This window comes from Harmonia axyridis, chromosome 2 (genome assembly GCF_914767665.1).
Source record: "Harmonia axyridis chromosome 2, icHarAxyr1.1, whole genome shotgun sequence".
NCBI lineage: Eukaryota > Metazoa > Arthropoda > Insecta > Coleoptera > Coccinellidae > Harmonia > Harmonia axyridis.
The window spans coordinates 59,863,284-59,889,274 of NC_059502.1; the positions used below are offsets into that span (position 1 = coordinate 59,863,284).

At 33.4% G+C, this 25,991-nt stretch overlaps 2 protein-coding genes across 2 annotated transcripts; one reads left to right on the top strand and one right to left on the bottom strand.

The window, feature by feature from the left end:
* Positions 1 to 2,238: 2,238 nt before the first annotated feature.
* LOC123673045 (glutathione S-transferase D5-like) lies at positions 2,239 to 15,607 on the top strand. Its single transcript, XM_045607453.1, has 3 exons — positions 2,239 to 2,644; positions 6,456 to 6,656; positions 15,051 to 15,607. Exons 1-3 carry the CDS (start codon positions 2,504 to 2,506, stop codon positions 15,384 to 15,386), a joined length of 678 nt encoding a protein of 225 aa, XP_045463409.1. The 5' UTR covers positions 2,239 to 2,503; the 3' UTR covers positions 15,387 to 15,607.
* Positions 15,608 to 18,485: 2,878 nt separating this feature from the next.
* On the bottom strand, positions 18,486 to 25,907 carry LOC123673016. The gene is made up of 5 exons (XM_045607397.1): positions 25,690 to 25,907; positions 25,567 to 25,632; positions 24,371 to 25,079; positions 21,652 to 22,006; positions 18,486 to 20,487 (listed from the first exon to the last, which is right to left on the bottom strand). Exons 1-5 carry the CDS (start codon positions 25,762 to 25,764, stop codon positions 18,723 to 18,725), a joined length of 2,970 nt encoding a protein of 989 aa, XP_045463353.1. The 5' UTR covers positions 25,765 to 25,907; the 3' UTR covers positions 18,486 to 18,722.
* Positions 25,908 to 25,991: the final 84 nt, after the last annotated feature.

Consider the following 25,991-nt stretch of genomic DNA (forward strand, 5'->3'; position numbering starts at 1 on the left):
AGTTCGGTAACGAAGTGTTTGCTGATACATGCTCATGGCAAAAAAGTATTAATTTGACCTGAAAAATACGCCCCTGAAATCTTGATACTGAATTTTGAATCACCCTGTATAACGGATTTATATACCTGTAATGGGTAAATGTAGAGTCCCAGCGAAGGGTTTACTACTTTCTTTAAAGGATTAATTATCCTTCATTGTTATGTAATAAAACTAATTGTTGGATTTTTCAAACGACGCGACAATTTGATTATAATAATATGACCATTTTGTCAGTATAACCAGTGTATTCCCAACTTTCCAAGAATAACTAACGTTGTTACATTTATGCATCGGATAACAGTAAACTCTGTTCAGTATTAGTTGTTAGTTAAATAGATCTGTCAAATATTTACACATATTTATTGATAAAGATTAACGAAGATCCAGTCGTTTCTTTGGTGGCTAGGTTTTTTGTGTGAAATATTCGAAAAATTATTAACTGAATATTATTGAATATTAATAATAATAATAATAATAATAATAATAATAATAACATTTCTTTATTACCCAACAGGAATATCCCAATTACAGGGTAAAAATAATATACAATATACAGTGCAGAATACACAAAAATAATTCAACACATCAACATGATGCATTTCCCACTTGAAAATTCACTTCCCGAAACTCAACCAAAAACATTAACTCTTAGTTTATTAGCACTTTTACAAATACGGTTAACTGGAGATCGTTCAGAAATATTAGTCCGAGCCGTAGGTAAATAGAAAACTGGTGTCGACCTCGCTGCTAGTCTCGGCACATTGAAAGACATCTTGGACAGAAGATATGGTGAGTCTAAGTAAATATTAATTGAATAATCAATGAATATTTGAATATTCAAGAATAATCAAGCATGAATATGCGTTTGAATGAATTATTCGAATAAATTCAAGAATGAATCAATAATCGAATACAAAAATGGGAAAAAGTCCCAGCCCTACTCTCAACCCTGTTAGGGGGTTGCAGTTACGGGAATGCGAAGAACGGAAAAGTTGTTTCCCCTCAAATCAGAAATTGAGGGGTCCTAGTGATTTTCACATTTTCATTTTAAAGCTGGAACATTTAGGTGTTAAGTTTTCGTTGGACCACACTGTATAACAATGTTTCCAATGACGAATAAACTGTCAATTTTCTGTCAAACAGTAGAGTGACAGTTGTATGTGATTTATGCCACATTATTAAACGATTTTAAATCAAGAAAAATAGCACATTATCAAAGGTAACACGAGTGCTTCAAATATTATCGATAATTCTTTCTTTTCCACGAACACTTGTTTATTTGGCAAGAACATGAAAACAAACCGACTGATAAAATCACGAGTCCGTTAGGACGAGTGATTTTATCTAAATTCGGTTTGTTTGAATGTTTTTGCCTCAAATGAACAAGTGATGAAAATAAAAAATTATCTGATAAAATTTGAAGAAAGAGTTGTATTTGGGAAGGTTATTTTTCACAACACTTTAAATGCTCAATATTCTCTTGAGTGATGGGACTGAATCCATTTGTGTTCATTTTTTAATAACTCGAAGCATTTTAAGCTTCAATAATGACAAATTCAAAATAATATTTTGACGTTTCAATGTAAACAAGGTATTATCGATGAAGAAGCAGTAATTTCAGTAAAATCCCTAATGATTGGCTGGAATAAAGCATTGCTATTAGTTGAAACTAACATGGTGTATGCACTCGTCAATTTTTGAAAATAATAGTTTTATTTCGTGGCGGCGCCGCAATGTCATACTTTTCATTTCGACCTTTTTTCTTTTGATTTTGACAGGATACAATAATTGAAACCCGATCCTAGCCAATCAAAAGCTAAACTTATATTCTCAAAATTGGCAAAACAAAATCTGATCAGTCCATACACCAGGTTTTTAGACATCTTAGTTGAAACCGCGAAAATGTCAAAATTTGACATGTGAAAGAAATAATCTGTAAAAATGCAAAAAGGTACCTAAATTTCCAAAATGTAGATCATTTATTTCAGTATTCCTTTCCTGTGAAGAATTTCACAAACCTATATTCAATAAATAAATAAATATAGGTATCGTTTAGATCACAATTATGTATACTATTTCCTCTTTCGTCAAATTTCTTGTCCGTCTTTGTCCCATGATTTTATAAATAACGCTCAACAGAGGTGTGTTGCACGACATCATCAGGATTATTGATTTCTTGCCAACAGAACTTTGTTTGGTAATTCCGCTCAGTTCAGTAGCACTTGGACAACGGAAAACGCAAGGTTTCCGCTCCGTGCAATTCTAACAATCCGGTGTGTGTCCAATTTTAGATTGTTTATGTCTCCTAATCCGAATTGACACCAGAAATTAGAATAGGAAAAAAATTCGAGTGAGTCATCCTAGACCATGCATGACGACGAAACGATATGGAAAGAATATTTTCAATTTTCGATGGATCCATTTTCATAGTTGAATCGATGTAGTGAAGGGTAACCTCAAGAATATGCCAATCAAACTATTTTATAACGATATGAGTCCTGCCTGTAGAGCTGTCCTGATGACAGCTAAGGCCCTCGCAATAGAATTAGAATTGGAGAAAATTAACATTTACACTAAGGGACATATCGACGAAAATTTAATCAAAGTGAGTATTGACAAAATACTACATCTTTGCAATTTTCATGTTCTGCACAACATTAAGCATCTTACAAATTATTTATGCCGACAATCAAAGAAACATTCCACAGCAATATAAGTATTGTTAAAAAAAAATATATAAATTGTGTTGTTTGGAAAAATATATAAAAATAAAAATATTTGACTCAATCATCACATGAATTAAAATCTCATATATTGCATAATTTTTTGTTATGTTGAAAACATTAACAATTTAACTAAGAAATGTAGACATTTAGGATAATAGGTATAATGCTCAACTCATGCAGGTATTTTAAAGAAATAGATTCATAACGAGAGCTGAAAGATTTCATCTTTTTAATTACCTTTAGATAAATCCATTGGTTCGATTTGAATTGTGATCATTTCAGATATTTTTTCGGTTTTTAGAATGCAAGGATACATACTCCTGTCAAAATAGCACCTTTGCTTAGACTCCCAACATGCTTAGGTAGTTTTTGCATAGGTCTAGTTGATGCGTCAAAAATCGATCCCGCTATTTCTCCCGTTGTTTTTATCAAAGGTCAAAGGTCACAAATTTTGTTTTTTTTTATTATACAGGGTGTGTTTCACGAATAACTGCACAGATTTTCAGGGCAAATGCAGGACATTCTGGGGAGCTTCGAAATATGTCCTAAGTATATTCGTTCAACAGGCTGTTTCATGTTTTTTATCGAAAACTTTCAATCGGCATAACTCTTGAAAATTCATGAATAGGTATGTCAAAAAATTACATAGGCGTATAACTTTGCTTACACCGCTTTTTTTTAGAAATTCGATACTTTATTGTAAAAAACTGGTTATACATTTATAATTCAACGTATTGTCCATCGCTGGCCATTACTTTCATCTTTCGGGCAGCGTACGAATCCCGCGTTGAAAAAACTGGTCATCTTTTGAAGCGATCCACGAATCGATCTGATTTTTTACTTCTTCATAAGACCGAAGTGCTGGTCAGCCAGGCCGTGTGCCATTGATCCAAAGAAGTGATAGTCTGCGAGAGCAATGTCTGGAGAATACGGCGGGTGGGGTAGGACTTCCCATTTCAATGTTTCCAAGTATGTCTTGACCACTTTCGCAACATGAGGTCGAGCAATGTCATGCTGTAAAATCACTTTAACATGTGTCTTGTTGTATTGCAGCCGTTTGTCTTTCAATGCTCAATTTCAAAAATGGAAAAATTGCGATATCGAAAAACATTTATATCTCTGATAATACTGATAACTGAGCTCTAAAATTAAAACATTATACATTTCTTAAGAATTTCAAACTGCAAATAAATACAGGGTGATCTATTTTGAATAACAAAATTCATTATTATTCAGATAAAAAGAGAGATCGGACAACAATGTAATTACCATCGTAATATCGGCCATATCACTAGATCCTTGTACACCAAAATATATGAAAATCGTGATGATAGATGATTTTTCAACGAAAAAGCGTGCATTTTTTTTTAACTTTTTAAAGGACTACGGGCGCAACATTAGTACATTGGGATGTTTCCAAGTAGATGAAATCCAGGGCGTCACATTTCTAGGACGATTTATAGAAATTTATCTGCCGCATGCTGCGCAATTCTGAACAGAAAGTCATCACTTGGGACATAAACCCAGCTATGAAGTTGGAAGAGTATATTAGAGAGAATATTGAGTTGCCATACTGATGATTCCATCTGTGGTCCCGAGATGAAAAATCATATTCGCTTCAGAGAGGAGGCAAACCTTAAAAACTGGTTAAAAACACCTCGTTAAATATATAAAGGGTGATTCGTTTCATAACAAAAATATTTGAAAGGTGAAAAGAGACCACCGAAGTGGTTCCAAATACAAGACTTTTACTGTTTTGTGTAATAAGCTCGACTTTTATGTGGGAGAGTGACTTTTCAATGACCAAAGGACCAAAGGCAAAATTGGACAGAACTTAAATCGTAATTTTCTTTCCTGGAGGATAGAATGAACCTTATTGAAATTGAAGTCGATTAAATTTTCAATTACGTAGGTATAAGAAAAGATTGAAAAAATCATACAAAAAAACAATAAAAAAATACATACTTACAGAAACCAGGATTTCATGATGCCCACAATTGTATCTACTGAACCAACTACAAACCAAAACCAAACAAACAAAAATGTTACAACTTTTAAATAAGAAGAGATCACTGCTTAGTTGGACTTTCATTTTAGGAGAAGGTTTACGGTCTCTCCAAAAAGTCGAATAAGATTTTCAAATTAACTTACCCTTGTTCAGCAGTGATAGGTCTAAATATCCTTCATGTACCTTGTACACTACACACTCCCCTGCTAGTACCCACGACACTCCAGAGGAAGAGGTTCGAAGGGATACTCGGGGAGAGAGAGAGCGCAAGCAAAGTTGTGAGGGAGGAAAAGCAAGGCTCAGCCATCGGCATGCGTCCCATCAACACGTTAGAAGCCTCAACACTCTAACGTGATCCCTACATTCCTTACTTTCCGTCTCACTTCAGGGTCATTACTTTGAAGAGTATTTCTCGAGCCAAATTTTAAGGGGCGCCCTTTCTCTGGGGATTGCGGTGTTTCATCCCAAGATCACTAGTGGAATTTTCACTTTGGTAACCCAGTGATCTCCGCCAAATACACCTTCCCACTCCATTGTGGAGAGGTGACTCTGATGAAGCGCAGCAGCCCCTTTAAACCCTCCGGTGTCGCACTAGAGTGTGGCGCGAAGGCCATAACGCGACCTCTCGGATAGACAGATCCACTACAGTATAAATGTTTGTTTCACTCTGAAATAATGTTCGAAATAGCTAAAATGGACCTAGTTCTTTTCAATTATTTCACTGAAGCATTGGAAAATATTCAAGCATCAACAATTTTGAATTGATAATTCAATAATTTTTTTTAATTATAAAATTTCCCAGAAAATCAACAATAAATGAACAATTTTCTAAAAACTTCACTTCCAAATTACAAATTTATACAGTAAAACCGTCTGCACAAAAATGTAAAGAAAAATTTTCAGTTCAGTTTTTCCAGTTCTTCTTAAATATGCAAATGGATTTTTGGAATTACGATATACAAAGTGTTGTTTCTGAAAAATAATACTTTCATAACCGGGACTTTGATTGTTATTGTGTTTATTAAGTAATTAAAGGAAGAAGACTCCTGTAGACAACCAGAGCCAATAAATGTGATATATCTCACTCAGTGTTCTCTATTGGCATTTTAAGTATTTCCGTTTCCGAATAAAACATCCTGTTGATGTACATGCATGCAATGGTAAATCACCTTATTTTTTAGAGGTGAAGTGCTGATAGTAAAACCAGATAATTATTATTATGTGATCTATTTTTATTACACAATTCTGTAGAATATATTCAGGTCAGTAATTTCATTAGTATGTTTGGCCTTGATAAACATGTGTTATCCATAAGAATAGGTCCTATTGATTTTGATATATTATTGTATAATTTCATAAATCATAAGTGAAAAGGGGGAATGAGGAATGTAAGATAATGGTCAATACAGATTCCAAAATATAAATAACCAAATGTTATTGAAAATCATTAAAGCGTCAGAATCATACAATCATAATTATTGTATGAAAATCGCTCAAAAATGAGTTAGTGGGGTTTTAAAAATGTTCTTTATACAGAATGTTTATTTGATTAAAATTGTTATAGCAGTTAGCTTTCTCATATTTCAATAAGGGAATAATTCGCTCATCCCAGATTTTCGAAATATTATAATTATCATCATTTGTTATAAAAATTTGTTTAAAATAATTCCATTGGTTTTCAGCTAAACCCTAACCATACGATACCAACTCTTGTTGACAATGATATTGTGATATGGAATAGCTATGAAATTGTGTGTTACTTGGTGGAAAAATATGGAAAAGAAGAGAATTTGTACCCGAAGGATCCACCAGAAAGAGATTTAGTTGATGAAAAGCTGAAATTCGATTCGAAAACTTTATTTCCTAGGATAAGCACAATCATTGTAAGTGGGTATTCGATGGATTTGTGATTTGCTTAATCAAAGTTATTTTTCAAATGTAAATAATAAACTCAAACTATACAAAAGTTTATAGAAATTTTGTCATCATAAATGAGTAATTTCAATGTCATTTGAATCAAATAAAACATATTTCATTGGGTGAAAAAAATTAAAGTGACATTATTTCTTGCAAAACAATTAAAAATACTCAAAATACACCTATACGTGAGTATGTATAAGGTTCAGATGAATTGTTCAACATTTCCTTGGAAAATTATTCGAAATCGATAAATGAGTTTATGCTGGTGGTATCTCGGTGGCTAATTGTGATGACCTCTACGAGAAATAACATGGTCAGGAAACTTTCTTGCAATATTGCGATTGTATATTGCTTGTAGGTAAACCACGTAGCGTCGTCTTGTTGAGAATGAATGTCGTCCAGATCAATACTCATACTCATAACATAACAAATCAAACTTATTTAATGGCTTTAGCTTCTCTCGCAGCTTTGCGTTCAGCAGCACGTTTCAACTGTTGTTTGGTGCTTAAATTATGTTTTTTGGAGAACTTCTGATTTTTCAAGAATTTGACATCCATCCCTAACGTTGACTCATGTCTATATTGTTTAGGTTTCTTGATACCATTTCTGTGAGCCTTTTTGTTTTGGTTGTGATTGGTATGATTTTTAGACTTTGACATTTTTTGTTAGTCTTGCTTTTCGACGATGAAAAACTAACTTCGACGCTGATTATTTCCAAAAAAATACTCAGCCTCATTTTCAAATAAGTCAACTCCAACAACATCACCGAACCAAACCCGTGACGTTGAGAATAGAAAGGCTTTTCAACAATATTTCTTAGATTTTTCGAAACACAAATGCGACAATTCTGCTTATTGACGTATCCTCCGATGTGAAAATGACCATTTTGACGAATTTCAAGGACCCAATCAGCGAAGGTGCGACGCCGCTGATGATCGACCGTCATAATTTTTTGAACTAACTGAAATTTAAAAGCCTTAAGAGGGATTACCATCACGTGGTTTTCCGAGTATCAGTCAAACTTTGGTACCCATTCATTTCCTCTCTGGCGCTCCTGCATTGACCAAACTTTGTGAGGTGTACGAAGTTGTGCATTCACTTCATCTTTTTTCTTTTTTCGAAGCAATTAAGTAGGGGGCAGCACTGTAAGACGACTTTCACGAAATCATAGCTTTACCTCTTTTGTAATGATTTTTGGTAGGTTTTTCACGAACATTTCAAAAATATATCAGTGCTGTAGAAAGTACATATCATCAATGTTTTCATGAAGAAAGAAAAGTTTTTGCATTTGCAAATCAAAAATATTTACTTCCTTCCATGTTGTAGGATTTCACATATGCCTACTTATGCGTTTCGTCCCTGGCACACACACACCGGACTCATCAGTGTGACTTTGGTATATTTGTGTGTGGCGTGTCACTGACGCTTGGGGAATTTATTATTATCGGGAGCCGCCGGGACTCGAACCCGGCACCTTGTCGCATCTCGGCGAGGGAGTCTACACTCTTAACCTCTAGGCCACCGAGTGCTGTGTTGCTATGTGGAGCTTTATGAGAAGCCGCCACAATATAAATTATGTGAAAACCCTATAAAAATTGATGATTTGTAAGGAGAAATATCTCTAATTTCGTTTTGAACTGAACAGCCACGTGGTGGAGTTCCCTCTAAAGGCAGGTCTTCATGCAAAATACGATAGTGGAATGCCTGATTCTCAAAACTGACAGAGAATCGATAAAACGGTTTCATTCCTTCACATCGCCATAAGATGCGAGATAATAAGATGCTTCACGACGACCAAAAAGTGATTTAGTTTTTCGAAGCATGACTGCAAAAGTTTCACCATGTTTGTAGTGAACTTTAACAATTTTCAATGAAGCGTATATCATTTCACTTTTTAGTATAATAGCCTCTAGTTCTTACTTATCAAATATCAAAAGATGGCATCTTCAAAAGTGACAGCTGCCCATATAGCGAGCTATACCAAATGACACCTCTTATTGTGAAACCCTTCACCTAGTGTCGAGTTTATGTATATAATTGTCTCATATGAATACCGATTTCTTACATCCGGTACTTTTGGCGACAACTCTCCAATCAATCCATTTGGAAATTGCTGATACATTCTAATTTCAGATGTATAGAGTAAGAGTCTTCCTCAGATGATGTGGTAGACATATGAGTTATTATATAAATAACAGGTCTTTTGAATGGAGAAGGAATACAATCAATGAAATCAGATCTCAGCAAACCATGTTGTTATATGCGCCTTCCCGTTACATAACATCCCTAAGAAATGAGGTATATACCTGATACATCTCAAAACTAATGTATCTGATACATAACATTTCATATATCCATGAAATTATTTGACTTATTCATATATCATATATGTAACATTGTTATATTACTGAAGTTACGTATATGATACATCTTCCAGCATCCCTAAAAACAATATTACTCTGATATCTACTAGTGTGTAATATAGTTACATATCATATATGTAACATTCGCAATATATATTTTACATTGCTAATATTATGTAAAAGCTATGTAAATATAGCATATTCATGATATATTACTCAGATCTATACAAGTACTCTTATAATACATAACCTTTATTAAAGTTGAACTGTTTAGAGATTTTTGCCAGGACTAGTGCAGTGAAAAGTGATATGCATTTTCTAACTTTTGATTGTTAGTTAGAAGTGATGAACTATAATAATAATAATATTCAATATTCTTTGATTTTTCATCAATTCCGGATTACTTTCATCGTAGAAATATGTGAGATAAGAAGTGAAAAACTGTAATAATAATATTCAACATTCGATGATTTTTCACCAATTCCAGATTAGTTTCATAGTGAAAATATGTGAGGTAAGTGAATATAAGTATACTTCGACAACGTAACTACATTTAGATATATAAATGCTGTTGTATGTGCCTTTCATTTTGCTTTTGTACTTGCATGCCTGTTAATAGCATAGGTATATTTGCTGCATGTTTTTGTGGATCGTTAATGGAATGTGTGCATGGTTTCTGTCTTCTTCATTCAAATTATATGCATTTTGATATTTTTCCTTTTTATGGTAATTTGCATTTGGGTGTATATAGTTCTGAAGTAATACCACAATTGTTTTATCATCTAAATAAGAAGTACCTATCTGAATAGTGCGCTAGTTTTTACTACTTAGACTATTTTTCTGCTATATTTTATTTATGTTTGTGATGTATATACCTATGTTATTCTCTGCTATTCGTGAAATTAAAACATCTAGATTTCATATATGCACAATACACTTTTCTTCCATCATTTTTAATGACCAATGTCAGATCACATAAGGATGCTTTTTGAGAAATAGATTCTGATAAGTTTAATCAAATGTTTTAGTATGATATAAATAATTTTGCTGTTTCAGAGTGAGGAATCACCTCCTGAAGTTTACTCATGTATTAAAAACTTTCATAACTTTATATTATGTAAGAAATTTGTTATTTATCCAATCAGGAAACCTCGTTACTGAGAATTTTAATTGTAAATACCATTTTTTAATAACATTCTAATATGTTTAGGTTTTGCATCTCAATCTTTTATCCAATGTGCAGACTTTGAGAAGATAGATATCAGCCGAGTGGATAAGGCTGGCCACATTGAGGATCAAGAGACAAAAATAAGTTTTGGTTGATGTAGGTACTTTGATTACATTAAAAATTTTCAATAATTCTATGATCTTTCATTTAACAAACACCCAATTGTTAAATTATTGAATCCTGTTTTACTATTCATAAATTATTTGTAATATTTCAAATGTGGTGCATACCAAACGTAGGAATCTGGTTTTTGTTGAATTTTCTAGGTTCAAAATAATAATATTGTTGACTAAAAAATATTTTTCTAGCAAAAAATGAAAGATGGAGTTTAAATATATATTTTTGGAATGCACCTTAATTCATAAGTATCTCTTTTCATGTAATTTATAAGTGATATATCTCTTATTAATTGATGTTGGCTAGATACCAGCAGTTTTAGTTTCAATTGGTATTGTGTATCATTTGTTATATTTTTGTTTGGAAGGTATTGAAAAAAATTCCAACAAATTCACTAAAACATAATTTGTGTGGTGTCAGCATATTTAGATTTTTTATTTGTAGTTTGATTAGTTTTTCCTCCAGAAAGAATTGTACAGGTATGTATTGTTTTTGAATTGCATAGAGAATTTACTTCTGAGTACCTAAATGTAATATAAACATTCAGATAACTATTACATTTTTCTTATGTCTCTTGTTTGTAGCAGATATATTTCTTTTGGTTATATCACATAGAACGGATATTTTTTTTTATATTGCATGGTGAACTTTTTACTGAGTATATATTATGTAATATAACCATATACAGGTTGGCCCAGTTCTTGTAGAGTAACTTGGTGTATTCACTTTTAGGATGAAAGCGTCATAGTCACTTTATAGGTCAATAAATTCACAAAAACATAAGGAGGTTATTGACATCAGGTTGTTCAAAATTAAAGATTTTATTGATAAATCTGGTAACTTGAACAACCTCGATATAACTTCCTTATGATGAAATTACGACCCATATTCATATTGTTTTCATCTTAAAAACTGAAAACTCTCACAACTGTTATTCTACAAAAAACTGAGCCAGCCTGTATATATTTATATTACATAAAATCGCAGTAAAAAATTCTCCATGCAATATAAAACAATATCTCAGTTCTGTGTGAGATATATTAGAGATATATATCAGCTACAAACATGATATATAAAAGTAACATAACAGATATCTGAATGTTATATGAAAGGTACGTATTATCTATGTAAATTATTATATAACAGCAATATATCAGCTACGTAAATGATACATAAAGGATATTACAGATGTAATGTACCAGCAATATCTTTCAATGTATCATGTAAGGTACATCATCTATACAGAAATGTAACAGCTACGTATATGATACATAAAGGATGTACCATAAATATTACAGATGTAATATACCAGCGATGTATCATGTATGTTACATGAAATGTAACAGCTACGTATATGATACATAAAGGATGTACCATAAATATTACAGATGTAATATACCAGCGATGTATCATGTATGTTACATGATCTGTACATGATACATGGCAATTTTGTTACATGTTATGTAACGGAAGGCGGACATAGAGCGGTCGTTGAGCGGTACTAGAAAGGCGCATGTATGTTACATTGTTATGTAACATAGATCGTTGTAATATATATGTTATGTCTATGATACGTATTTGTGTTTGCTGATAATCTACAAATACCTTGAAATGGAACCAAACCGACGAATCAACCATCAAAGAATGAAGGAATACGTCAACTAAGTTCATAAAAAAAGCCAGAAAAATAAAGAATAAGTCAACAGCAAGAATATAACAAGACCCATCAGTGCATATGCTCAAACCTATAGTTCCATGGACCAAAAGAGATATCGTCACTTCAACGATAAAAGCAAACAAACGAAAAGCGAGATCGCAAGGACGAGGACCAGGGGACGTCGTGAACCGGACACGACGTTTCTACACCCTTCTGATATATTGAATATCCGGAATGAATAAATTTTCCACTTGGCAAGAAGTGAAAAAGCCAATAGCAAAGGAAGTTTTCCCCACTTCGCTGTCTAAAATCGATAATATTAGATAATCTAATTATAATTATAATGACATTATAATAGCCAATACTCAACCATTTAACAGATGAATGAGAACGAAACAACTGGTATCCAATGTCATTATTGAAGTAATAGATAACTCAATTTGCTCATTATATATTATCAATTTCCTCATCGTTCATTATGTTTATCCCTTATATTATTTTAAATAATTCTTGTCAAATGTTATTTGCAACATGCAGAAGTATTTTAAAATATTTTTTCAGAAAAATATACAGGGTGTTTCATTGGGAAACGGAAATACTTCACAGGTGTATAGGTGGCACCAAGGCGGTTCTGGAGATACCCCATTTATTGGGTCTTACTGTCTTCGTAGCCGAGATACAAGGGATTTTATGAATTTTGCCCGTTTCTTTCAGAGGCCTAATCAAACGAACCATCCGGTATATTTTCTCCATATTTGGCAAATATGTTCCTAATTGAGAGCCCAAACGTATCATGCAATAACCGCTTTGAAAATCCAGGTCAGGGTTAACAAAAAATTATGAATCGTTTGAATCCTCGAAACAACATCCTGTACATCGGAATTTTGGAAATCTGTTTTAATATTCGGAAGAGTTTTAACAAATAAACTGAGACGTGTACTTCAAATTTTCGCGCAGATAGTTTTACTGCACAAATTTTCTACGTAAAAGTGAAGTTTTTGAGAACTTTGATACCTGAAAGTGGTTTGAAGTGACTTTTGAAGTACACGTCTCAGAAGAGTTTTTAGCGGTGTTTACGAATATCAAAACAGATTTTCAAAATTCCGTTGTTTCGAGGATTCAAACGACTCATAATTTTTTGTTAACCCGGACCTGGATATTCAAAGCGGTTATTGCATGATGCGTTTGGGCTCTCAATTAGGAACATATTTGCCAAATATGGAGAAAATATACCGGATGGTTCGTTTGATTTTGATATGGCCTCTGAAAGAAACGGGCAAAATTCATAAAACTCGGCTACGAAGACAGTAAGACCCAATAAATGGAATATCTCCAGAACCGCCTTGGTGCCACCTATGCACCTGTGAAGTATTTCCGTTTCCTAATGAAACACCCTGAATATGTATACGAGGTTTCCCAAAAGAAGTTTCATTTTGAATGGACATTTGACGCAACTACACTACACCATTACAAAAATGGAACGATACACGTATTGAAATTATTGAATTTCACTACAAAAATTGTGAAAATTTTGCAGTGACAGTTCGCAAAATTAAAGCAGTGTTGGAAGAAGTTAGTTTGTCGATTCCTCGTCAATCTTGTACATTTTATAGCCAGAATAGTCGTAATTTCGCAAGAAAAGTTTACTGGCCTTGTTATTTCTCGAAGAGGTTGATCATAATTGGTCATCGAGATCTTGTGACTTCACATCCTTAGACTTTTTCATTTGAGGTCACGTGAAAGATGAAACTATGCCAATGCTCCGCAATCGATTCAACATCTTAAAGATGAAATTTGTGAAATTATCAGGAACATATAGTCGTAAATGTGCGAATTGGTCATGGAAAATCTCATGAAAAGGATATGGTGTTGCAACTAACGGTTGTTTTTTTTTTCGAGGAATATAACTTTAAGTTGGCATTACTGTTCAAGATGGGGACCGATTCAACAGCTGTCAAGTGATTTATTCCCAGTTTTGGTTTGGCAATTCATCATGAATAGACTCACGCCTGAACAACGCTTGCAAATAGTGCAATTTCATTTCGAAAATAATGGTTCTGTGCGGAATACGTATCGCGCACTACGTCCATTTTATTTTGTTTAGCGATAAAGCGCACTTCTGGTTGAATGGCTACGTCAACAAACAAAACTGCCGCATTTGGAGTGTAGCTTATCCTCAAGTGTTTGTCGAAACACCGTTACATCCAGAAAAATTGACTGTTTGGAGCGCTTTATGGGCTGGTGGAATCATGGAACGATGACGGCCAGAACGTTACAATTAATGGTGATCGGTATAGAGCCATGATTACTAACTTTTTCATTCCTGAATTGAACAACCATGATGTCCAGGAGATGTGGTTCCAACAAGACGGCGCAACATGTCACACAGCTCGTGCCACAATCGATTTATTGAAAGACACGTTTGGTGACCGCCTAATTTCACGTTTTGGACCTGTGAATTGGCCTCCAAGATCTTGTGATTTAACACCGCTAGACTACTTTCTGTGGGGCTATGTAAAGTCATTGGTCTATGCGGATAAGCCACAAACCCTTGACCATTTGGAAGACAACATTCTCCGTGTTATTGCCGATATACGGCCACAAATGTTGGAAAAGTCATCGAAAATTGGACGTCCAGATTGGACTACATCCGAGCCAGAAATCATATTTAAAATGTAATGCCACAAGATTATCTTGCGGATTAATGAAATTCATGTCAATCGAATAATCCATCGTTGTTTTATTGCAATTTAAAGTTCTATAGCTCTAAAAAAAAACACCCTTTATAACCGTGGCGGCTATCTGGCTCTTAACGTCTTCGTGAATGCCATAGTTGTTTTTTTTTCAAATCAAAATGAAACCTCTTATAAGAACACCCCTTATATCTTTGGACGCTTGCTATAAACTGAATAAAGTGGTCGCCTATAATCTGTAAAAATTATAATTTTCCCTGAATAATGTGTGTTAATAATTTATTTAATTTCATTCACAGAGCTCTGTAGTGGTTGAAAATGACAAGGAAATATCAACAGACAAAATAAGTGCAATTACCGAAGCATACAAACTATTGGACACATCTTTAGAAGATAAGAGATACCTTGCTGGAGACCATTTAACTATAGCAGATTTTTGCTGCGTTTCTAGTGTTAGTACTGCGACCATAATTATACCAATATCAACAGAGAAATACCCAAATTTGTCCAACTGGTATAGAAATCTACAAAATTTCGAATATTATGAAGAGACCAATGGCAAAGGACTGAATCAACTCGACGCATTGGTTGAACTGAAACTAGGAAGACCCAGAAATGAAGATATATGTGAATGAATTGAATCCTACTTTTAATCGAAATAATTTATTAAATTGATAATATTTATATAATAACTTTTCGCACATATACCAAACTTCATAATACAAATTTGTATTATGTTTACAATTATTACATATTGTTATGAGGATTTATTCAGATGAAGTTGATTTATGTTTCTATATATTTACTATATACCGCTACAGAAAAAAATGTCTCATTGAAATAAATACATCTCAAAAAAAAAGAATTTTGTTTCTTCCGAATCCTTCGATTTATGCGAATAGGTGTTGGTAACTTGAAGATGTGAATCACCCTGTAGAAAATAATAGTGTCTATCTGTTGTCCATGCTTTACTTATTCGTTAATTTTTATGTGTCTGCGAGTTTGTTAGGACATCCTCTTTTTGGTTACACTCCCACTATCACTTTCTAAATCTATTCAACCTTGCTTTTCTGTTCACTTCGTTTTCAATATCCCTTCCAAACCAACTTTCTGTCTCTCACATTATAATCTAGCGACTTAAGTTGCAATTAGTTTTTTCAGCTTCAAATATCTACTTCATTCTCTTTTTGACTTGGATTTGTTGTCCCATGCTTAGCTTCGGCAATAAATCTTTGGTATCGTATAGCGCTGGAGGCCAACGAAGAACTATCAGGAAGATGGACTCTGTGGATGGCAGACAAGATGTGTATTTAAAGTAAGGTCTCCAAGGCCATTGTATCGCCGTAAGTAGCGCTAGATGAAATCCGGCAACACTGTTGTATACGCCGTTAGGCCCCCCTCCACCAATCGACACCTGGTGGAGCTCATTAGGACGCTCAGTCCAAGATTTATAGATTTAGACAGATTGTCTCGTAACTTTCAACCAATCAGCGACAATTCCAGAATTGGCCTCACGTAAGTTGTGTACAGACTACAGTCTACAGCTCGAGATCAGGTTGTTAAAATGTTACGTATTCCCTGTGCTCCTCTATGGAATGGAAGCTTGGACAATAAAACAGGATATTAGTAATCGCCTGGAGGCCTTCGAAATGTGGACATACAGGAGAATACTCAAGATAAGGTGGATAGACAAAGTACCAAATACAGAAGTGCTCAAAAGAATGGGTATAAATAGAGAGAAATACTGAACGGGGTGAAGATTGGAAAGTTGCAGTATCTGCGTCATGTGCTGAGAGGGGAGAAATATACCTTTTTGCAGATAGTGATACAGGGAAAAGGAACATCGGAAGAAGGCGAATCTCTTGGTTAAACAACTAGAGACAATGGTACAAGTGCAGTTCTGTTGAGTTGTTTAGGGCTGCAGTGTCAAAGATGAAGGTAGCCATTTTGATAGCCAACCTTCTGAGAGGAGATGGCACCTGAAGAAGAAGAAGAAGTTGTGTACAACAACTTGGCGGTCTTGATATTGCAACCACGAATAGAGCGCTGAATGAGATGGGCAGTCCTCTTGGCTCTATTGCAAATTGTCGTGATGTGCTCTTACCAATCTAATTCACAATTAACCACCACACCAAGGTCACAATGGCTCCTGACAACGGCAAGAGGTTGCCCTGCCCAATGAGCGCATACGGAAGTTCAGGGTTATTCTTGCCAATATGCTGTTTCCATCATCAACCAACCGCATAGATGATGGAAACAGCCCAAATAACTATCTAGCAATGTCTAGTTCTTTAATTTTTTCCACCTCGCTGACTTTGAAGGCTAATTCTAGCAAAAGTAGACTGTTAAGTACCATTTTTTAGTAATTATTCTAAAAGCTGACTGTTGAGCGCAGATTTTAAGCATACTAAGAAACCGTAAATTAGCCTTTTTACATTTTTAATTTTGATTCGAAATTCAGATCGTAATCCAATTCACAACTTGGGACCAATATTTCCATAATTTTTATCGAAGTTACAAAGCTGGTTATTTTATGTATAAAAGTACAGTTCATGGAGATTGAGTTACAAAAAAAAATTTACAGAAAAGTCTTGTACTTTTTTTTATATCTTTTTTAAGATGGTCAAATCGAAAATTCTCAAAGTTCATAAAGAAATTCATAACTCGAGAACCGTGAAAAATCACATAACATACATAGAGGTGATTCGAATAGCCTATGACACGAGGGAACTGTTTTTTTTTTTTTTTGACGTCAATCTCTTGGTCACCCTGTAAAGGGTGTTTTTTTTCGAGGTATATAACTTTAAGTTGGCATTACTGTTCAAGATGGTGACCGATTTAACAGCTGTCAAGTGATTTATTCTCAGTTTGGTTTGGCAATTCATCATGAATAGACTCAAGCCTGAACAATGCTTGCAAATAGTGCAATTTTATTTCGAAAATAATGGTTCTGTGCGGAATACGTATCGCGCACTACGTCCATTTCATTTTGTTTAGTAATGAAGCGCACTTCTGGTTGAATGGCAACGTCAATAAACAAAACTGCCGCACTTGGAGTGAAGCTAATCCTCAAGTGTATGTCGAAACACCGTTACATCCGGAAAAACTGACTGTTTGGTGCGTTTTATGGGCTGGTGGAATCATTGGTCCGTACTTCTTCAAAAACGATGATGGCCAGAACGTTACAGTCAATGGTGATCGGTATAGAGCCATGATTACTAATTTTTTCATTCCTGAATTGAACAACCATGATGTCCAGGATTTGTGGTTCCAACAAGACGGCGCAACATGTCACACAGCTCGTGCCACAATCGATTTATTGAAAGACACGTTTGGTGACCGCGTAATTTCACGTTTTGGACCTGTGAATTGGCCTCCAAGATCTTGTAATTTAACACCTCTAGACTACTTCCTATGGGGCTATGTAGTCATAGGTCTATGCGGATAAGCCACAAACCCTTGACCATTTGGAAGACAACATTCGCCGTGTTATTGCCGATATACGGCCACAAATGTTGGAAAAAGTCATCGAAAATTGGACGTCCAGATTGGACTACATCCGAGCCAGCCGTGGGGGTCATATGCCAGAAATCATATTTAAAATGTAATGCCACAAGATTATCTTGCGGATAAATAAAATTCATGTCAATTGAATAATCCATCGTTGTTTTATTGCAATTTAAAGTTCTATAGCTCTAAAAAAAACACCCTTTATATTCATTCAAAAAAATATATATATTTTGATAATAACTTTATTGATACATAATAAATTATTTGATTAAAGATTCATTTTTAATATAAATAATAACTTAGTAACATTTCTCCCAATAACAGGTACTATTCAAGTAGTTGAGTCAAATAGATTCGGTAAAATGTAAATTCATCCCAGATCTCACTTTATTTTTATACAAATAGATTGTACCATTATTTAGACTTTCTGGGATTTCACCTATAACTCTCTGTCTTTCACCTCAACCCAAATCTTTTTTATCAGAGCAAAGTTTACTTCCACTATTGTTCCTGATAGAATTCTTGAGCGTCATTTTCATATCATTCAAATCCATAAGCACATTATTCTGTGTATTTGTATTCTGACTACAATTATTCCGGTTTGCTTCAGTGTTGTTCTTTATATTATCAGCTAGAGCAATTAAATCCGAAACTCCTAGTTTTTTTAATTCTTCAATGTTTTGCTTTTTTTCATTGATTTTTATATTCGAAGGTTTCGTTATAGTAGATATACTACCATCTTGATTCTTGATACTTTGAATTTTGAATATTTTCACTGGTTTTTTACCCTGTAGTAATTTAACTATTTCACTTTTATCAATTTTCGTAAGATTTGATGGAATAATTTGAGAGCTACTTTGATTCAAGTTAATTTTTGAATTCTTGAAAGTTTCCCTATTTGTTAACTTTTCCATTGTTTGAATTTTTGTAATACAGTTCATATGTTCTAAACTGGATTGGTGGCTTACATTCTCATTAAGAGGTGCTCCTGATGCTTGACATTTTTTTTTTAATATTTCTTCATTTGTCTCTGATATTTGTTTCTTATTTCTCAGTCGTGAGCTAAATCTTTGTTGTTCTGTGTGTTGGTTATATTCCTTTTTCTGTATTTTATTTGTGGTCGAATTATTGTGAGTATCTTTTAACTTTCTTTTTATTCCTTTATTTTTGCTTTTATCTCCTCTATTTTCTTTACGTTTTCCTGAATTATTCATTTCTGATTTTGTTTCTGATAGATGAATATTTGGAGATTCAATTGAAAGTAATCCTGACCACATGAATGTAGAAATAAATCTATTCAAAAAAAGGCATTTTTCATTATGTGTTGTATCACTTCTAGCAGAAAGTTTATCTTTCAGGGTTAGATTCATCTTAGTTTTTTTGAATGATTGATCTTCCAACAGTAAACCTCTTAAACCAATGAGGGAATTGGTATTGGGAGGAAGTATATTATTTATGGTGCTTGAAGATCTTGGAATATCTGAACGATATTTATCTCTCAACAAATTTAAAATTTCAATATCAATTATATCCAATGTTATATTTTTTTTTAATTCTGAAGGAATTTGAAGATTGACTCCCCAATGTTGAAGTATACTATACATTGTATCTGCAGCATTTTGGATTTGAATAGAGGATATTTCTAGGGATTTCTGTTCGATTGTATGTGAAGTATTGAAAAAATTTGTAAGCAATGCATCTAAATCATGATCATTATTTGATTGTTTTGTTTTTGTCTGTCCTAGTTTTAATTCAATCTCACCAATAGTAGGAATTTCATTTTCATCTTTTAATCGATCCACCATATGTTGTAAGAATTCTAACTTTCGGGAAGTTTCATCTGTTCTAGCTTTTCTTCGTGGAATGTCTTCTAAAGATTTACCTGGGTTTTTGTTGAAATATTCTTTTAATGTCTTATATCTTTGTCTTAGTTGCAGTCTATTTCTATTCATTTGCATCATAAGGGGTGTTATTTCACCACTCATTTTATTAAAATGCCTCAATATTTGTTCATCCTCTTCTAAAGTAAAAGCACCTCTTATTCTTTTTAGTCTCAAATGATTATCATATCTCGATTTTATTTGCATGTATGATTTGGACGGCAGGTAACTTGTGAACGTGGTATATTTTCGACCAAAACGTTCAACTAAAAGCATTATTAGGATGTCCTCAGCTTCCGAGAAATCTGAAGTACGATGATTAGAATTTGACAAGAAATATTTATATCTGCAAAAAAGAAAACATGGATGAAATATGAATATCAAAAGAAGAATACAAAAAATATTCTGCAAATACGTAGTATTATCAGACGGTTTGTGGTTTGAACCAAAAATGTACAGGGTGTTTATCGAAGATCATGAACTTGGACAACTCAAATTCATCAAAACTCAAGATTTTCAAATTAGAACCCCTATTTTTCATTATTTCAGTCAATTCTAGGTATGAAAAGAGGAGGGGTTACTTAAGCAAACCCTAAACCTAAAATGAATACTTTGAAAGTTATTGAGGAAGAATTTGAAAACCTCCATTTCTGTGGAGAGTAGTCTGTGACTTCCGGCAAACGCAGAAAGAAAATCGATGTCTCAATAACTAAATGTGACATTTCATGAATTGTTATCAATTAATCGTTAGGATTGTTGAGAAACCCAATAAAATTTTCCATGAAGAATAATTAATTTAAATTCATGAAATGTCAATGCATCCATGACACTGAGATAAAAGAGAATCTCGATGAAATCAGCTGGTGTTAATGATATTGGAAAGGATGTTAAATCGATCATTAATAAATACTCCCAGTCCCAAGTCACACATACAACTTTTTACAGAGTAATGGCGTCCCATTCACTTTATAGAAAAAGGACAAGATTAACCCATTTCCTTAGAAGCCTGACGTTGATTTTGATCCCATTTTAATGCTGCCCACACTATCAAAAATATTTGAGAAAGTAATACAATCACAAGTTAAAATGGTTGACTAAAAAAATCCCATCGACAGTTACTTCAGCTTTGATATGAAGAACTTAGTCTACAGAGATCTTAAATTATTCCATTTACATTACTTGGTTCAAGGAGTTAAAAATTAGAGCTTTTAATAGGATAAGAAATCCCAACCACAAATATAACATTAATTTGGTCATCAAGTATAAATTGAATTGATAAGCGAATTATCTTTATTTTAAAAGTGATTGAAACCCTAAAAATATATGTATATGTAAATGATATACAATTGAAAATATGGAACTAAAAGCCAAGTTTTTTCTTTACCCCCTCTTTAAGATATTTCACCGAGCACTTTTTGAGAAAACATTTTAAAACCAAATATATCCTTCAAAATAAATTTGAAAATTAACTATGGTTCCAGAATTATAAATTTAGAGAAGTGAAACTTACCTATGGTGTAATTGCGTTTTGGTTCGATTTGGAAATAATCCAGCAATTGTATTCCAAGGAACATAACATCCCTTTCTTCTACTTTCCACATGTTGTAAGAGATTTTTGTCCTCTTCCTCTGTGAATCGAACTCTTAGTTTTTGATTACATAAAACACTGGAGTAGTGAAGAAAAACAGAAAATCCACTGCGATGTGTACCAAGTTCCTCTGCTATCAGATCCCAATTTTGATTCTTATATTTTACTGCCAAATTTTTTATACTTTCATTTTCTTCACTTGACCAGTTAGACTTACTTATGTTAGGATGTAAATAAATGTGCCAAAAAGAGGAACATTCCTGGGCAGTGTGTTTATCTGTGAAATTATAACACCAAACATTACCATATTTGACATTTATGAGAACAAATGAAAGAAGCACTATGCACTACAGAAAACATTTCTGGAACTCCAAACAATTTTCAATTAGATGTTCGTCATGAGAAATAAAAAATGATGACAAGATAACTTATCAACAAAAAAAAAAATAAAACAAATGTCGACATTGTGGTAGGTGAATTAAAAAAGGTCAAAACAGATCTCAAATAATATTTACACTATTTTGAAAAATAATAAAAACGTGAAAGTTAATTTCTTATATTATACCACTAGTTTCTGTACATTTCAACACAAGTGTTTTTTTTTTTTTTTGACTAACAAAAGAATTCAAATTATCTTTTGTTTCATTTATATTATCAGGTGTGTGAATAAGTCTTTCCCGTTTTTTGTAAGAGATGGCGCCACCAATACTGTGCGAGTATTTAATGGTTACATATGTCATAATCAAAGCTTATTCATCTGTCAACAATTCCACACTAACACATTAGTTGAAATTTTTTCGAATCATAAATTTTTGAAATCGTGAAAATGTCGAAATTTGAGCCGAGTCGACGTCATTTGCGGGAAGTTTCACTTTATTGGTTCAATTTGAAGAAATCTGCTGCCGAGGCGCATCGGTTGCTTCAGGAAGCTTATGGAGAAGGTTGTGTCGATGATTCAAGTGTTCGCGGATGGTTTCGACGCTTCAAAAGTGCCGATTTCGACGTGGAAGACAAGGAGCGTTCCGGGCGGCCGCAAATCTTTGAAGATCAAGAATTGGCGACTTTGCTTGATGAAGATTCGTGTCAAACGCAAGAAGAACTTGCTGAAGCATTGGGAGTTGACCGAACAACCATTTCCAAGCGTTTGAAAGCCATGGGAATGATCCAAAAGCAAGGAAATTGGGTGCCGTACGAACTGAAGCTGAGAGACGTCGAACGGCGTTTTTTCACTTGCGAACAGCTGCTTCAGCGACATAAAAGAAAGGGTTTTCTGCATCGTATCGTGACTGGCGATGAAAAGTGGATCCGTTACGATAATCCGAAGCGAAGAAAATCATGGGGACTACCCGGCCATGCATCATCATCGACGGCCAAGCCAAATATTCATGGCGCCAAGCTCATGCTCTGTATATGGTGGGACCAGCTAGGTGTGGTTTACTATGAGCTTCTGAAACCGAATGAAAGGATCACAGGCGAGGTCTATCGACGACAATTGATGCGTTTGAGCCGCGCACTGCGAGAAAAACGGCCACAATACTCCGACAGGCACGACAAAGTTATTTTGCAACATGACAATGCTCGCCCACATGTCGCACAGCCGGTGAAAACATACTTAGAAACGCTCAAATGGGAAGTCCTACCCCACCCGCCGTATAGTCCAAACATTGCTCCGTCTGATTACCATCTCTTCAGATCGATGACGCATGGCCTGGCTGACCAGCACTTCCATTCCTACGAGGAAGCCAAAAAATGGGTGGATGACTGGATAGAGGCCAAACCGGTCGAATTTTTTCGCAACGGGATTCGTATGTTGCCAGAAAGATGGGGAAAAGTTGTAGCTAGCGATGACCAATACTTTCAATAATTCATTTGTAACCATTTTTTCACAATAAAGGCTCAAAATTTGAAAAAAAACGGGAAGACTTATTCACACACCTGATAGTTTAAAAATTGATATGGTTTAGTGACTTTTCAGAACTTCATGAACATAATACAGATAGTGGCATTTAAAAGGATATATGTCCAACAACTAGATAATGAAAGAAATATTACAAACACTGCATGACATGTCAGCTTTAGAATCAAGGATAAATTTTGGTGGCTTTCAGCATCTTGAGGACTCAACCCCTATGCAACTTGAATGGGGATCATTAATGATGATATGCATCATTTAAAGCTCCATATATATGTCACATATAAGTTCACAGACAATGATTTTTGTAAATTCTAGTTTTTCCTATACAAATCGTTTAATATTGGAACAACTGGAAACCTTTACTATGTTTTGTGAAGCTGAAAAACTTGATCATCAACTTTCCTTTCAATAAAAACACATTTACTTGATTAATGAAGCTTAATCAACATTTAATGCCTTTTTTAACATTTGTTTCATTTTCAAGTAATGAACATGCATCCTTTTAAATGTCAGACTTTGTATATGTTTCTAAGCTTTCACCTTTTACGATATGTTTGAGTTGGAATGCACTATAAATAGAAAATCGATATAATAATTTGCAATATAAAGAACTCAGTGACAAAGAAAAATACTGCAGGATATGAAATGAAAATAATCAAAATGAAATTAAATTAAAACAAATGAAAAATTATACAATCACTTTTAAAAGTACTAAAAGCAACTTACCTTTTAAATATTCTGTAGATATATGATACCAATCTATATATTCATTCCCTAATAAAGGAGGTAAATCATTTATTCCAATTGCTTCTAGATTCCTAATGTCCTCATCCAATTGTTCAAGTCTATCAATGTTTTGAGATATCATTTCTGAATTCAAGTCATTATTCAACATTCGTTTTATGGTAGCTTTTTCTTTTAGAAGAGCTTTTTGTTTATTGAGATTATATGTTAATTTTACACCCCTTATTAGATTATCACATTCATTTTTAGACCACTTTGGGGCCAATATCGTTTGATAAATTGAGAAGACGCCCTCTTTTTTACGATTCAATGTGTCTAGATTGGGATTATTACAAAAATGGTCCTTTTTAGTTTTGAAATAGGGGGCTCCAATTTCTCCTAAGTACATGTTATAAGTTTTTTTTGGTTCATTTTTTCCACATAATTCTCGTAAAGGTTTTATTTTACTTTGAATATCATTAAGATTTTCCTTTATTCTATGGAACATTTTCAGCAACATTACTCTTTCTTCACGATTTTTTGTCATTACATTTTGTAATTCAAAATTTTGGGAATTAATTAAAGCTTTCCAATCTTCAGATGTTGATGAACAGTTTTGAGATATATCTGATTGAATACTCAAGACATCTTCAAAATTGGAGATTTCTATTTCTCCCTCTTTTGAATTATTAGAATATACCAAATTGTCTTCCTGAAATTATTACATATTTGAATATTTTAAATTTTTCATAAAATAAACATAAATTTAATCTCAACAAATTTTATTCAATAGAAGAAAAATTAATTACCTAATGACAACCCTAAAATTGAGAATTATATATGTTATATATTCAAAAATATAATATCTATAGTGCTACAATCTGGAAAATTTGTCAGAATGGATTCAGAATTATAATGAATTTCAAAATATTTTCAAAATGAATCGGTGATGCTTATTAATAATAATAGGAAAATGAAAATTCTCACTCAAAAATTTGTCCAAAAGAAAAATGGACAATTTGCTGAGCAATTAAATTATTGGATGATACAGGAAATAGAAGAGATAAATGATTAAAATAAAAATAAATGCCAGAACTAATTTTAACTGAAGTTATGCAAAAGGAGAAAAATAACTTAGGATTGTTTTGTAAAAAAATTGTTGAGGAGTAAATATATTTTTGATGGAACGGCATACGTACAAAGTCTTCGTCGCAATCAGTGTCTTCATCTGTGAGGAACGTCTCAAATTGAAAATCAGAATCATCCTAAAAAAATATGCCAATAAAGTTTTATATAGTATAATTATAACTATTCATATGAACCTGGAATTCATGTTTGCAGTTAGTCAAGGTGGAAAAAGATTTATCTATTCCGTTTTCTTCATTCTCAGAATCCATCTTCACTAGCAAATAATTGATAATTATTATTAATATTAACACAACTCATTCATATAAATATGAAATTAAATGTTACACGAACTTATTTCAGTAACAAAAATTTAACTTGCTCTTATATTATTATATGAAATAACCTATAACCAACATAAATGTTATTATTGTTTTTCTGTATTCTGTTGAACTTGAATGTCATCATAGATATTTCTTCATCTTTCTTGTTGCTCAAA